This window comes from Cladophialophora bantiana (assembly GCF_000835475.1).
Source record: "Cladophialophora bantiana CBS 173.52 unplaced genomic scaffold supercont1.26, whole genome shotgun sequence".
Classification (NCBI taxonomy): domain Eukaryota; kingdom Fungi; phylum Ascomycota; class Eurotiomycetes; order Chaetothyriales; family Herpotrichiellaceae; genus Cladophialophora; species Cladophialophora bantiana.
Window position 1 is genome coordinate 297,669 of NW_015971600.1, and position 14,459 is coordinate 312,127.

The 14,459-nt window shown below is 52.3% G+C and overlaps 6 protein-coding genes across 6 annotated transcripts; 3 read left to right on the forward strand and 3 right to left on the reverse strand.

Annotated features, from left to right (window-relative positions):
• Window positions 1-236: 236 nt before the first annotated feature.
• On the reverse strand, window positions 237-1,100 carry Z519_12165 (uncharacterized protein; the record flags this gene model as incomplete). The annotated part of the gene is made up of 3 exons (XM_016769872.1): window positions 237-359; window positions 426-848; window positions 957-1,100. 3 exons carry the CDS (start codon window positions 1,098-1,100, stop codon window positions 237-239), a joined length of 690 nt encoding a protein of 229 aa, XP_016613931.1.
• Window positions 1,101-2,874: 1,774 nt separating this feature from the next.
• On the forward strand, window positions 2,875-3,807 carry Z519_12166 (uncharacterized protein; the record flags this gene model as incomplete). The annotated part of the gene is made up of 1 exon (XM_016769873.1): window positions 2,875-3,807. The coding sequence occupies one exon, from the start codon at window positions 2,875-2,877 to the stop codon at window positions 3,805-3,807; it is 933 nt and encodes a 310-aa protein (XP_016613932.1).
• A 661-nt stretch (window positions 3,808-4,468) lies between these two features.
• Window positions 4,469-5,945, reverse strand: Z519_12167 (uncharacterized protein; the record flags this gene model as incomplete). Its single annotated transcript, XM_016769874.1, has 2 exons — window positions 4,469-5,563; window positions 5,619-5,945. The coding sequence occupies 2 exons, from the start codon at window positions 5,943-5,945 to the stop codon at window positions 4,469-4,471; spliced, it is 1,422 nt and encodes a 473-aa protein (XP_016613933.1).
• Window positions 5,946-6,522: 577 nt separating this feature from the next.
• On the forward strand, window positions 6,523-9,262 carry Z519_12168 (uncharacterized protein; the record flags this gene model as incomplete). The annotated part of the gene is made up of 10 exons (XM_016769875.1): window positions 6,523-7,387; window positions 7,462-7,482; window positions 7,537-7,640; window positions 7,712-7,888; window positions 7,969-8,065; window positions 8,133-8,201; window positions 8,287-8,325; window positions 8,416-8,666; window positions 8,751-8,979; window positions 9,108-9,262. 10 exons carry the CDS (start codon window positions 6,523-6,525, stop codon window positions 9,260-9,262), a joined length of 2,007 nt encoding a protein of 668 aa, XP_016613934.1.
• Window positions 9,263-10,012: 750 nt separating this feature from the next.
• Window positions 10,013-11,267, forward strand: Z519_12169 (uncharacterized protein; the record flags this gene model as incomplete). The annotated part of the gene is made up of 3 exons (XM_016769876.1): window positions 10,013-10,578; window positions 10,647-10,731; window positions 10,827-11,267. The coding sequence occupies 3 exons, from the start codon at window positions 10,013-10,015 to the stop codon at window positions 11,265-11,267; spliced, it is 1,092 nt and encodes a 363-aa protein (XP_016613935.1).
• A 92-nt stretch (window positions 11,268-11,359) lies between these two features.
• On the reverse strand, window positions 11,360-13,592 carry Z519_12170 (uncharacterized protein; the record flags this gene model as incomplete). The annotated part of the gene is made up of 4 exons (XM_016769877.1): window positions 11,360-12,364; window positions 12,421-12,681; window positions 12,732-12,893; window positions 12,948-13,592. 4 exons carry the CDS (start codon window positions 13,590-13,592, stop codon window positions 11,360-11,362), a joined length of 2,073 nt encoding a protein of 690 aa, XP_016613936.1.
• Between the last annotated feature and the right edge of the window lie 867 nt (window positions 13,593-14,459).

The following is a 14,459-nucleotide window of genomic DNA, read 5'->3' on the forward strand; positions in this document are numbered from 1 at the left end:
TCTTTGCGTTCTTCGCTGTCAGCCACTGAGTGACCGATGGGGAGAGAATGACAGGGTCGGAGCAAAAAGCCATCCGCTTTCCTGGTCGGAAGGTTATCATGACTTGAAACGATGATGAGAACGGGCAAACAGGTCCAGGAGCCGGAGACATCGAGTGGCAGTTTCAAGAAAACTCTTGGCCCGTACCAACTCGTACCTTCACTGCTTCCAACGCATCTCTCCATAAACCCTGCACATCATGTAGTTCTTTGGTCATCTCGGCAACCAGTGTCTCTGCCATGTTGTCCACCCTCCATAACCGGCTGAGGCGTTTCAAAGATATAGCCCAATGCACGAAGACCAAAGAGCAAGTCGATGTCCTTGGCGAAGCATAGTAACATAATGTGACCTACACATGGACAACCACGCAAGGGCCATGAGCTCACCCCTCGGAAGACTCGTCCCATCAGCTCAATAACTGTCGTGATGGTTGCGTGGCCTAATGGATCTACGCCAGAAAGCAGGCTGTTGTTCAGATTGTTCAACCGAGTGAACAAGGCTTCATCACCATCCCGGACATCCGCCAGCTTGATGCATTGGTCCATGTCAAGAAAATCGCCAAAAGGGCCCTCAATAATCCAGTCCCATCCTTCGACAGCGATTGTGGGTAACTCCCTGGAGGAAGTTGCGGGCACAGCCGCGCCATCCAAGATCTTAGACCTGGGCCGAATGGCACCAGCACTCGGCGACGCGACAGCATACACCATAGCAAGCACGGCGAATGCAAACACGGCATGACAGTTGTCTTGGTTGATGCCGTCAAGAGCGCTGCGGAAGGATGTGAAGGTGCGGTTTTTAATAGCGGGATCCTAGCTATTGGAGTCGTTCTCGATCGGCCTCCACAGGCGTGCGGGTGGAAAGATCTAGCACAGGTATTCCCAATATTCCGTCCATCAGGTAGTCCTGCTTGAGCGCACACCGCGGAATAGTGTTTGCCAGAGTTCGTCGGTCAGTCCCGCCACGGACAAGCGGTTGTACGTATGAGCTGCGAAGTGCTGCATTAATTCGAGATCCTGCGGTCGTGGAATCGGTAAAGTATCTGCAGTCATTGTCACAGTCATGAGGCTGGATGGCGAAATGCCGGAGTAGGAGGTTGGGCTTTCATAGGCCAGTAAAGAATCGCCGCCGTGATCATGTCTCGAACCGACTGACGTCGATGGACGTCTGGGATAACTGCATTTAAGGCCTCGGATCGCACAACATGCGCACGGAGGGCCATGTTTATCGCACCGCCATCTCAACAATCAGCAATACATATGTGGAAAATGCGGCATACGAACGCAAGCGCCGACAGAACGGCAGGAGAGTTGCCCGAGAGATCCTTCGCCAGAACGAGACCGCTCTAGTAAAATGCGTTTGGCGGGACGGCAGGATCGTTGGGACAAGCTCAAGACGGTCATAGTAGAGGAATAAGAAGCAGGTGCCAGGAATCAAGTCATAAGCAGGGGGATCAGTTACCTCTATTCTCCGGATTCTGCACGGCTGGCACCCGTTCCGAGATTTCTTATGCGACCTGCGGCTCTTACGGTCACTATCCTTGGACCTTTCGGATTGCGGCCGCAACATCGTCTGGAACTAAGAGAAAGCTGTCCAGTTCGAGCCCTTTGTCGATGCTGAGGAAAGTGTGTCGATGGTCACGAGTCCTAAGTGGCTGACTCCCACATTTGCCTCCAGGAGATCGGGAAGAATGCGGTATATTACACTCTGGTTATGAGGTGGTTTACGCGAAAATCCTCCTGAAGTGTGAAATTTCCTGGCGCGTATTCGTATCCGCGCTGCCCAATGCCAAAGCCCTGAAGTTGTGCCTTTTAGCACCTAATACTTTTTAATAATTTGAGAGGTTTGAACACCTCTAATTATTTTTATAGGTCATGTATAAAAATTTTGAATACAGCTCTCTCGGATTATTGCTGTTAACCCAACATAGCAAAATAGGAAAACTATTGGTGTGGGCATTTCAGCCCCTTTTTCTCTCTGACCGTCAGACACTCCCAGCTTGACACGTCCCACAATACCATACAGCGCTTTTGCTTGACAGAATCAACCGATTCAACGACTACGAGCCTCCTAACCTTGCTCGGCCGCCTTCCGGAATTCTATCTGGACTTTGCGTGACCATCATACACGTACCGTATGCATTGAGGAATTGCTTCGCATTGAATATATGATCAATCACTTGACCATTCACATGGATCGACATGGTAATCACATGCCAATCAATGCGTACTAGGCATTTTGGCATGCTTCCTCAAGTGGGATAGTCGATAGCCAGCCGGCCGGAATAGCGATTACTATACTTTGCTGGCTTCTGCCCACCTCGCTGGTCCATTCGGTGTAGATGTGGCCGGTCACGGGTACAGGCTGACCAACGCGGCCATCAACTTGCTCATGTCCCATTGATTCGGTAACAGTGGGTGTTTCTGGCCGAAGTCAACTTCCTTACGACGCTTAGAGCAACTTTGCTGTGTCCCGGCTGAAAGTGGCTCGGAGATGTGGTGGTTCTCGCATCCGATTCTGACTAACGTTCGACCATTCAGGTTTGCCTCTGGGTCCACGCCGGTCCTAGCTCCGATATCCGCCAGGGTGCTAATTGCACTACAACCTCTGCATTGCGAAAAGACTATCCCCAATCTAGGAGACACTGCAAATCCTTCCTTTATATTGGACGGCATCAGGATCGGCATTGGCAACAGAGTCAGAACCAGAGCCTGAACTGTCAAACGTAGGCCCCGGTAATTGTGCACATATTGACATCCATCGTCCCTCGTTTAGGTTATCCTTTTACTACGGATATCAGTCTTTGCGCCACAACAATCCACTTCAAGTTGTTGTGCCATGGACAAACTACCGACCCTGGGAAGAATTATCGGTCAAGTGGTGGGACCTACTTATGCTGTCTACGCACCGCTGATTGCCGGAAACGCTTCAAAGATCGAACTGACAAAACGAGAGACGTTCAAGTACGGGGCACACCCTCGTCAAGAACTCGACATCTATCAACCGTCAGCAACAACAAATCCAGCACACGATACCAGTCCTAGGCCTCTACTGGTCTTCCTTCACGGTGGTGGGTTCGCCAACGGAGACAAAGTCAACGAAGCCCGACCGCTGTTCTACAAGAACTTGGGCCACTTTTTCGCCGACGGAGCCGGGTTGGAGACCATCTGCATGAACTACAGACTGATCACACACGGCGCGAAATTCCCCAGCGGCGCCGAAGATCTCGAAACCGCGCTCAAATGGATCGCGGAGAGGTACCAAGGCCAGCAACGAGACGTCTATCTCTTTGGAAACTCGGCCGGAGGGATCCACGTGGCCCATTGGCTCCTTGAGCCTGCCTTCCACGACTTTAGGCGAAAGATTATCGCAGGTTGTGGAGGAGTGAAATTATCGGGCGTCATTGTGGTGGGAGCACTGTTCGATTTCAAATCTTCATCTCCGGTTCTGCGGCAGAATCTGGCAGCGTACCTGGGGGATGATTTGGACAGCGCTGCGCCGGTCGAGTCGCTCACGCGATGCGCAGAGACGGGAGAATTCTCTTCTGGGCCTTGGCCGCGCTTGTTGATCGGCGATTGCGCACTGGATCCGCAGGATATCCTCAAGTCTACTCCAGAATTCATCGAGAGACTGCGGGCTGCGGGGAGCGTCGAGGTTGATTATCTGAACATCAAGGGACATAACCATATCAGTCCGCCTTTGGCACTGGGATCGGACATTGCGGCGGAGGAGGAATGGGGTCATGAGGTCGTATCTTGGATCAGGAAGTGATGCTGTTGCTTTGAAAAAAGCCTAGCACGAGATTCTATCAAGGAGTAAGTTGCCGCCTATCATTTTGTGTTCCTTAGCCGTCACAAATTCTACCTCTGGTACGGGCTCCTCGTGTTCAACAGAGAATGGGAGTGGATCTATCTGATTGATTGTGTCTCCGCCCCTGCCTACTTCAGAGAGACTCTGGCCATCTATATATCATTTGCACTGTGGCAACAAGGGGTCGCTGAATAGATCTGGGCCTGGCCAGATCTGTCCAGGCCTTCTTATCGGCCAATGGTGGCACCTGGGCTGTTATAAAGAGGCCTCGGTTGAAACATTGGTGGATTGGTTGGTTTGCCACAGTGGCGTTCTGCTGTCAACACCTCGCATCAGGTAGTCAGGTCTGAATTAGATCTCCTCGTTCCAATGGTGTGCAGGTCGTTTGAATTCCATCAAGAACTCGAATTCCAATCAAATTTGCTCCATCTGCCAACCGGCGTTCGTGGCCGTGTATCTTGGTCACTGACGACGGGCCCTTGCTACCTCGGGCGTGGTTTGACAGACACCCAAAGGTCGAGTGGAAGCGAAACTATGGACGTGTAGTATTTTATTGGCCTCTCCGGCTCTAGTAAGCTCATCTGTGACAAACGTTAGCCGTACTCGACGCACGTAGATCATTTCATATATAGGCCGGGTCGAGGCTTACGTCGTAATTCAATAACAATTCCGGTATCACTTTCTTCATTTCTATCCAGGCAATGTGTTGGCCAATGCACATTCGTTTTCCGTGGCCAAAGCCGTAGAACGCGCGTTCCATTCTCGCCTTTTGAGCGGGGTCGACTTCCGTCCATCGTTCAGGCCGGAACTCCTCAGGCTTCGATCCCCAGACATCTTCGCGAAATCTGAGCGCGGAAAAATTCAAGGCGACAGATGTTCCGCCGGGGAGGTAGACGCCCGCAATGTGCGCACCGCCTGCAGGAACTTCTCGCTCCAATGGAGCCTGATTGACCGGGTTCAGTCTCATGGCCTCTTTGATGACCGCTTCAAGATATGGAAGTCTATTCACCGACTCGAGTGTCGGGGGAGAGGCGAGTCCGGCTGCTTTCAACTCTTCTCGCAGCGTGGCCAGACACGGTGGATTTTTCAACAGGCGCAGGAGCACCTCCACCATGGTGGATGCTGTTGTTTCAGCACCGGCATTGATTGTGGATATGACCAACCCTACGACGGTGCCTCTCTCGATAAGTTCAGGGGACTTTGCGTGGCTTTCAAGGTACCATTGTAGAAGATCGGACATCCCTTCGAAGTCACCCTTGGAATTTCGCTCATTGATCCTTTTCAAGGCTTGCTGACCAAGTAGACTGGTGCCTCTTCTGCCTCGAACAAAAGCATTCTTGTAGACTAGCCTCTCGAGGCCGGGACTGGCATACCATCGGAACCAATGACCAAAGCGCTCTCTGGCGCCAGTGAGTATGGTTTCAACTTCTTGTTCGGTCAGATCTACATCGCTGAAGGCGATTCGGCAGATTGTTTCGAAAGCAAATAGCTTGATCCACCGGACGAGGTCGACGTTAGGCGTCTGAGACCGAAGGCGTGAACTGAGAAGATTGATGGCTTCGTTCACATGTGCCTCATAGGCCCCGATCGCCCGGGGAGTAAATGCAGCGTTGATGTGTCTCTTGATTACCGAAACTTGCGCCTCGTTCCGCGTCGTGGTGAGAGAATCTTGAAGTACCCCATTGACCACTGGAGTTGCAGGCTCGTACGATACCGCCTAGGTAGGACAGGTCAACAGAAGGCGATCAATTATTTCATTTCGAGAGGCAAACCTTCCTCCAAACATTATGCGTACCGTAGATCACAGGAATGACTGAGGGATCACTGAAAAGCACATTGTTTGGCGCCCATCGGACAATGGGCCCATATTCTCCGTCGAGTCGGCAGCAGAGGTCGAGAAAATTCTCAGATCGGCGGTTAAATTTCCAAGTAATCCAGAAACTGCTGAACTTGCTCACAAAGGGCCCGGGAATATGTCGGAGGCGGTAGAAGTTCTGAATAGTCGAAAACAACGCCCATGCAAATAGAGCAAGCCCAAGGATCAACGATCCAAACACCGCGGAGGAGCCGGTGAAGCGCGAGAAGGAAGCTTCCACCATCTCGCCTTACATCCTTCTTCCTCTTGTTGTCGTTATTGTTAAAGTATCTTTATAATCCTATGATCGACACCTAGGTAGCTGTGGGTCGTCCGCCTGCCACTTGTTTCACCCTTTAGATGGAAGCACGAGATCCCTAGCTTTTCACAAATACTGGAGCTCACCGGGCCTCATTGCTCTCTAGCTAGTATCATGACCCGGTCCCTACCCCAACTTTCGACAAAGTTTCAGCATTGACGGCTTAGTGGTGTAAAGCATCCACGGAGCGTCGGGTGGTTGTGAGCGGCCACCACATCTCCGAGATCAGCTTCTAGGGCCGGCTCCCTCCTTGATGTACCTCAGGTACCTTGGTACGGAACCACCAAAGGAGAAAACGGCAAAATGCCGCATGGCGCATTCCAGCCTACCCATGGCCTGATTGTCGGACTTAGCCCTACCGGGCTTTCGAGAATTTGCCCTGGCTTCAAGTCGCATGTCAACCCCCTGGCGTTGATAAACCGGATTCACGAATGGATTTACATTTTCCTCCTCCCTTTGCATCGTTTCATCCACAATCGCTGTCATCTCAGCAACAGTCGCAATGGCTATCTCTCCGGCCATTCCTATGCCGCCAAAGAAGTCCATTCTGGAGCGGCTGCCCGGCAAACTCCCAACTTCGTCAATCCCTGCGAACGTAGATGTGGAGTTCGTGGCGAAATCAATGGTGGACAGGTTTCCTGCGCTGACCAAAGATTGCTTCACGGATGATGCTATGTGGCGAGATAGCTATGCAATGACTGGCACTTTCCGAACGTTCTACTTCAATGCCACTGTCGCGCAACAGTGGTTGTTGTTGCGCGAGCAGCGACAGATCACGTCCAGGGAATACATCCCTGGATCCAGCAAAATCATTCCATTTGGTCCGGAATCGGCGTATTTGGAATGCCAGCTAAAGTTCACCACTTCGAACCCAGTCACAGAATGCTCAGCCTTTTTCTCCATGGTACCATCTCCTACGATGGATGGCGGTTGGAAGATCTGGATCTTGAGGACGGTGCTTGAACAACTGCCTGGTCACGGAAACGTTGATGTCCTGGAGCCCCGAACTCCATTGCTCGCAGACAATGGGGCCTCGTCTGAACTCCTCAGCGATCGAGGTTCCAATGGAAGCTCAACCTTCGTCAACGGCAACGGCTCCGATGCACACGCGACGGGACTAGAAGATGTTTACGTCAATGGCCACACTTCTCAGCAGACCAACGGCACTACAGTCGAGCATGTGGAATCCATCAATGACATGGCTGAACAACAAAGTATCCACCACTTTCAAGCTGTCATCATCGGTGGTGGCCAAGCCGGTCTTAGCACCGGGGGACGGTTGCGAGCACTCGGTGTCTCGTACGTCGTCATCGAGAAGAATGAGCAAGTCGGAGATGCGTGGAGGCTGAGGTACGAATCTGCGAGACGTAAGTTCGCATCTTAGGATGGCTAAACACCTCGACAAAATCGACCTATGGATCCTAACTTTCTGGCTTCGCAGTTCACACAGTCCGCGAATACTGTTGGTCCTCCGGCCCGACTTGTAGCATGCAACCGAAGCTGACGTACGTCACAGCACACTTACCCTTTGACCGTACGTTTGGACCTTCTTATCCGGAATACCTGGGCAAGGAGGATCTAGCGAAAGGTCACCTGGAATGGGCGCGAAAGTTTGGTATTGTAAGTCGGCCTTGTGTGAAGCCACAGCTCTGCGACAAGGTAAAGTGACTAATTGACCCTGGGCTCGATAGAATATCTGGCTCTCATCAACTGTCACATCAGGTGATTGGGATCAAGAAACAGGTCTCTACACCTTGACTGTCCGCCGGAAAGGCACTTCTACTCCCACGGTCATCACGGCAAAACACGTTGTAATCGCAACAGGGGCAGGCTCACAAACCCCAATAATGCCGCTTCTCGCGAACAGGGTAAGGTGGACAAACTCCCGACGTTTGCCAAAAATGAAAATAAAAAAAAGAAAGTCCACGATCTAAGGGTTTTTGCACAGGACAAATTCCGAGGACAGGTGTTGCATTCTGCAGATTATAAATCGGCTGAACAGTGGAGACACAAGGCTGGTATTGTCTTGGGCACAGCAAACACCGGTGGGCTCGAGAAATCGGTTCCCTCCTCCTGTGGCCACCGGAATGACTAATCAAAGGACTTTTTCAGCCCACGATGTAGCCGACGACATGTACGAAGCAGGCATGTCCGTGACCATGGTACAGAGAAGCCGGACTTGTGAGTGTTGTGCTCATGGCCCCTCATCATGATTGAGAGAAAAACACAAGAGAACTTCACACTAATACGTGCTCGCTACGCGCAGTCGTGCTACCAGTGGAGTACATCCAGGATAGATACCACAGTAAGGATTCTGTTCCGGCACAGCATGACACCGGACCCAAAGCCGCTCACGCTTCACGAGGTGGCCAGCAACTGACATTGTGGTGTTCAGAGTTGTACAACAGCAAGCTGTCCACCGAGACCAGCGATCGCATCATGTTCACGAACCCCGTGTCGATTGCTCGCCTGACTTCGGCCAATGCATTTCACGCGATGGCTCGAGCTCAGCCCGAGAGATGGGAAGCCCTGGAACGCGTCGGTTTCAAGGTCGACCCGTACGGTGACATCCAGGACGCGATCAACGTCCGCTTGGGTGGACATTATATCGACGTAGGCACATCGGCGAAAATCGCCAAAGGATGGGTGAGTAACACCTCAATTAGCCATTTTCTGACTTCTCTTGGTCGACGGATCATAAAAACTGACGTAGCCAATTCTACAACTCAGATCAAAGTCAAATCAGACGCACTAGCCGTGTCGTTTTATGAAGACGGCCTCGAGTTTGCGGACGGCACTCGAATGAGAGCCGACGTCGTCGTCTTCGCCACGGGATTTGTCGGCAACCTACGTAACCATGTCGAGCAGATCTTCGGCAAAGAAGTCGGGGATCGGGCTGGTGATTGCTTCGGTCTCAATGAGGAAGGAGAAATCTTGGGAGCTTTCAAGCCAGTGCAGCGTAAGTTTACTCTTTTGTCCCTCATTTGCCGGCCAATCTGCAATCGCTCAGCTTGGCCCAAAGGGGCGGCAAAGTCAATCTCAATCCAGCAGGCCAGGAGCTAACAACATCTCTCTTCTCGATCCTAGAACGCGGTCTTTGGTACATCGGAGGCGCACTCGGGCATGCGAGATGGTACTCTAGGTTTTTGGCCCTTTCCATCAAGGCCGACCAGCTGGGCACGCCGTTGCCCGTGTATGAGGACTGCAAGCATAGATTGGTGGATGAATGGTGTGAGGTGTAATATGTCCCGGCTGCCATGATCGATAGAGAAAGGATGAAGGGCGATAGCTAGAGAAAGTATATTTGGTGACATTCCAGCATCAACATCAGAGCACACTCTCGGCGACGTTTGGTACTGATACTCAACCTTTAACCGCTTCAGGCCAAACGTTCAAATTGGTAACTATGACCGCAAATCCGTCGAGCCTAGTGGCGTCTTTAGTCTGCGCGCCACTAGCATCGACCTCACGATGAAGATGCTCGTTTGCACGCGCCCAAGCCTTTTTCCGATATAAAGCGACAAGGTTCCTCGAGCTCGGAGGCCGTCCGCAGAGCCCAGCGCCCGCGAATCGGTCGGAATGTTTGTGGTTGTGTGTGGCGATCTCATTTTCTTTCTTTCGGAGCGTCAGTGGTTCTGGTCATCTGCCTCCTCCTCCTTCGCACCTCGGCTTAGTATGCTGCCCCAAGGAAGCCTACCAGCCCCAGCTCATCCTGATTCGACCTTGGGGATTATTGCTTACGTTTACACTCGTACAAAGAACGTGAACCTGTCCGCCACGAGGGAAACGCTCCGGTTAGTAGGCTCCAGCCAAAGAAGGAGCATCGCCTACTACTATAGAGGGAGTTGTAGGGACCGGCTTCTGGAAAGAAATCCAGCGCGACCACGTCTGGTGATCAACTCGAAGGGACCATTCGACGACCTGGTAAAAGAAAAGACTTTGATCGACATCTGGTCTGATTAGAAGCGGAGCGGAGCAAGCAAACAGTGGTGATGTCTAGACGCACCAAGGTCCTTCGCCAAACGGCGCCAGGTACAGCCGTCATTGAACAAGTGCCCATTCCATTGCCAGGCAAAGATGAAGTTCTCGTCAAGGTCTACGCGGTGGCCTTGAATCCCTACGATTGGAAAATGCTCTACGGTCGCGTACCCCCGGTGCCGACAGGCTTGGGTTGCGACTTCGCAGGCTTCGTCGAGACAGTTGGCGAGAATGTCACGAGAGTGCAACCAGACGAGCGTGTTGCGGGAATGGTACAAGGAGGAAACATTCTGAGACCTGACGACGGTGCATTTGCCGAGTACATCATCGCACCAGCACATGTGCTGCTCCATCTACCAGAATCTACATCGTTCGAGGATGGCGTAACTGTACCGACCCCAGCGTTCACGGCGGGGTTTTGTCTCGAGCATATCATGAGCATGTCAGTGCCTGTGGATGGACCAGTGTCAACAGTGAATGGACAAGCTGCGATCAAGGAGGCTGCACGCGAGGAATCGATGCTGCTTGTCTATGGAGGGGCGTCGTCGACAGGGTTGATGCTGGTCCAGATGGGAAAGTTGTACGTCATGAGAGTGGCCCTCGACTGTAGTACTTTCCCGGGTCGGTCACTAACTTCTCGTCCGACAGAGCTGGGATGCAAGTGCTGGCTGTCTGCTCGAAGGAGAGCTTCGACCTGGTGCGAAGGTACGGCGCCGATGTTGTCTTCGACTACGTGAGTACAATTTCCCCTCCAGGACCTGAGTCGAACCGGCGCCTGAATTTCGCTTGGCAAGAATCACTCACATGTATCTCGTTCTCGGTTCACAGCGTGACGCAGGTTGCGAGAAATCCCTACAGGACTTCACAAGAGGTCTCGTGAGGTACACTGTCGACTGTATCTCTGATGTCCAGTCTGCAGCCATATGTTCGAGAGCCATGGGCGCAGAACCAGGAACCTACATCAGCTTTACCGCAAATGGGCCCGAGATTGGACTCCCGAATGTCAAGTCTGTCAAAATCGTCTCGTTCACGGTCTTGGGGCGGGTATTCTCCTTCCGCGCTAAGGGCCCGATATTCCCAGTTATTGAGGACGATGCTGCATTTGGCGGGAAATTCGCCGATAGGCTTGAACTGCTGCTGAGAGGTGGAAAGCTCAAGCCTCTTCGTTCAGAAGAGCGAGAAGGGGGATTGACTAACATTGTGTCAGGCTTAGAAGAGCTGAAAGCTGGACGAGTTCGCGGACGGAGATTGGTTTATGCTCTTCAATGAGAGTCGTCCGCGAAAAGACCGGGATGTCCTGATCATGCAAGCCTCATCCATGTTGCGTCTGCAGGGTGGTCCGGTTGCCGATGACGAGCTGTTTACTCATATGCTGATTCTGCATTGAGTAGTTGCCGTAAAACATTGACAAAGGCCGTGGACAGGTCCCAGCTTCGCATGTTTTGAAGAATTCGTATAGTTTCTTCCAGCGCTTGCATCCGGCTTGACCGACTGCCAAGCACAGGGACTCCATAGATGCCGACCACAGCGTTATTCCCTCCTTCTTGAATCCATTTCAGCATTCTCAGGTGATGGACATCTCCAGCTGTGGCATGGCGGTCTAGAAATATCGGCCGCTGATCGTCGTGATGCACTTCGTCTTCCTGTGGCTCGGCCAGTAATGACGCTACGCACCAGAGTGCCGCGCCTGCGTAAAAAACATGAAATGGTTCGTACGGGCCATTGAAGGGGAAGTCGCGACTGATCGCCATGACTTGAGCACTATGATATGCGACTTTCCGCAGCCTGACAGGGTCTTCTTCGCCCCAAATTTTCATCCGCTCCTTAGCTGCTTTGTTTAACCCTGAGGTCCGTAGTAGGGCGGGAAGCCAGTCCATGAGATCGTTTGCGCCGTAAAGGTGACATATATGAATGATTGACGTACGTTCAACTTGCCGAGCCAGCTCTTTGTCATCGCTTATACCTCGGAGGGTGCTCAGTGGCACCGAGTAGTGGTCTAATGCGTGCAGGAGATTGATTTTATGTGCCACAAGCGGCCATTGTTCGGGCACGACATCCATGAGAGGGGAAGCTTGAAGCTCCTTGACTGACCAGAGGAATCGAGCCAACGTGATTACAATCAAATGAAGATGCTGAGGATCCTGGAGCTCGATGGTGATGGCAAGCTTTGTGTCAAAGCAGCTACGCGCAGCTATGCGAAAATTGATTGCATCATCCAAGGTCGACCGCTGCGGCACAAGGGCCATCCAGGCATGGGCGGAGGTAGCCTCCCAGCGAGCTGCATCTTCAGGCAGGCTCAGGAGGATATCACCTACACTCATCGTTGGCCGTCGATTGTGAAGGAATGAAACGGAAGCGTCGAATTCCTGTTCATCACTTTTAGCCTTGACCACTGTGTGGGTAATGGGCCATGGGAACGCACATATATTGCCCAGCCAAGCCGTTTGCGTCGCTCGGCATTAATCCATGCAGCCCATTGAGCTTGTGTATTGTTTTCGATGGGCCGCGTTGCCCTGTGTGGGGAGAAGAGCCCGATATTCCTGGCGTGTCGGACTAGAGAACTTCGGAGCGACTCACTATAGTTGAAGAGGGTTTTATCACCACTGCAATAGCCGTACACCCCCAGCAACAGCTGGGCTGTTAGATATGGTTCCGTCTTAGTAATATCAGGGTCACGCTCGACCTTGAGAAGAAAGTTAGAGATGATGAAGCCGAGGAAGTGTGCGGACGTACCGCTGATAGTGACAGGCGGCGAACGACCTCGGCGAGAGTAGTGGCGAATTGTGCTGCGCCACTCAATCTCGTAAATCGGGCGCCAATACTTGCTATCGCAAGCACAAGAATCTCGGGGGTGCTATTGGGATTGAAGGTGGGACGGTGAATAAAGTTGACAGCCTTGAGAAATGAAAAAGTCAATCGAACAGTAAAGACTCGCGGTCATCGACATACCGGACGCCAATTGATGAAGAATAGGTCGATACAATGATCGAGTTTCTCCTTGGAGGGAAAGCATTCCATTGTGATCGATTTCCATAGAGGCCGTTCGAGGGATAACTTGATAAACTGCTGGACTTGTTTACGATCGGCCTCGGTCAGGCGTTCGAGTTGACAGTGAGAGCCTAGGGATAGTTGGTCGACACGCTCTCCTCCCAGCCTAGGAAACGCCAACGGACGTTCAGGGGGTGTTGCACCGTCCAATAGCCAGCTTTCCTTGTTGGCGTCGTTCTCTTGGTAAGTTGACGCGGGCTGCTGGGCGTTCAGAGGCGTTTCTCCAAACTTCAGAGCAGGATCGAAGCACTCATGAACGGATCGATCTGCTGTTACACCGTTGAAATTCATCTCGTCGTCTTCGGTGATGTTTTGAAAGATCCAATCGAGGTCATGCTCCTCGCAGGAATTGAACACATCGTCAGAAAAGACTCCGGGAACACCGAGATTTCCAAAGGGATCTGCCGTGTGCTGGGGGGATGGGTCGGAGGTCAGCTGACGTGTGCCAGATGCCCAATTCAACGATTGGGGTGTGAAGCCTGGTGGATTTGGCATGACCTGCGCAATGGAAGTCTCCCATAATTCCGCTGCTGAAGCAGATTGCATCGCACTTCTCGAGGGGGTCAATCTTGACCTGGGTGCCGGACCTTTCGCGTCGCGGTCGGGAACCGAGCCTGCTGGATATGTGCAGCAGGCGGAACTGCGAAGACAGGCGGTGCATTTTGGTCGATCGCCGGAACACTTGATCTTGGATCTTGCACCAGTAAGTAGGATGGCGACCCATCTCAGATTCAGATCAGAGTACCGTTGACAACGTTCGCAGGACCACTTCCTCACACTTCGACCTGCCTCATGTACCTTCACATGACGGTTGTAGCTGTCCCTTAGGTGCTCGTTAGAAGGGCCAGATGATTCGACCGAGATCGGCGCATACTTGCGGGAGAAAGTCTTGAAGCAGACCGGACACGAATGCATGATACCTCTCAGGATGCGGATGTTGAGCCAGATCCTGGTGGAAGAGGGATTGGGGATGAATTTTGAAGGCACGAAGCGGTCGATGGATGACCGCTAATAACCGGGACGAAGAGGTGGATGTTCCTTCCCTAGGGACCTCTATAATTGTCAACTAAGCCGATCCAATCGCCTACCAGACCGAGGGCACTCAACGGACAATTTTTCTGAAGGCTCAGCATCCTGCGAATCCTAGCCCGGAGCCCCGGGTCTACAAGCCTCACTGGCCGCGCCACTAACCTAGATACATGTAGCCTAGTGCCCTTCTTAGGCGTAAATCGTGGGGGGACAAGGGCGACTTGGGGTTGGAGCCCCGCAACCCGCGGGGTTCCAGGTGCTTGAGAAAGCCTATGGAGTACGAGGTACCAACTAATGTACCCCAAGCCAGGTACAGGAACAAGTGTGTCCATCGCTGGCGGCCACACCGGTTTCACTGATGCCCAAATCCACTGAGCAGCTTGT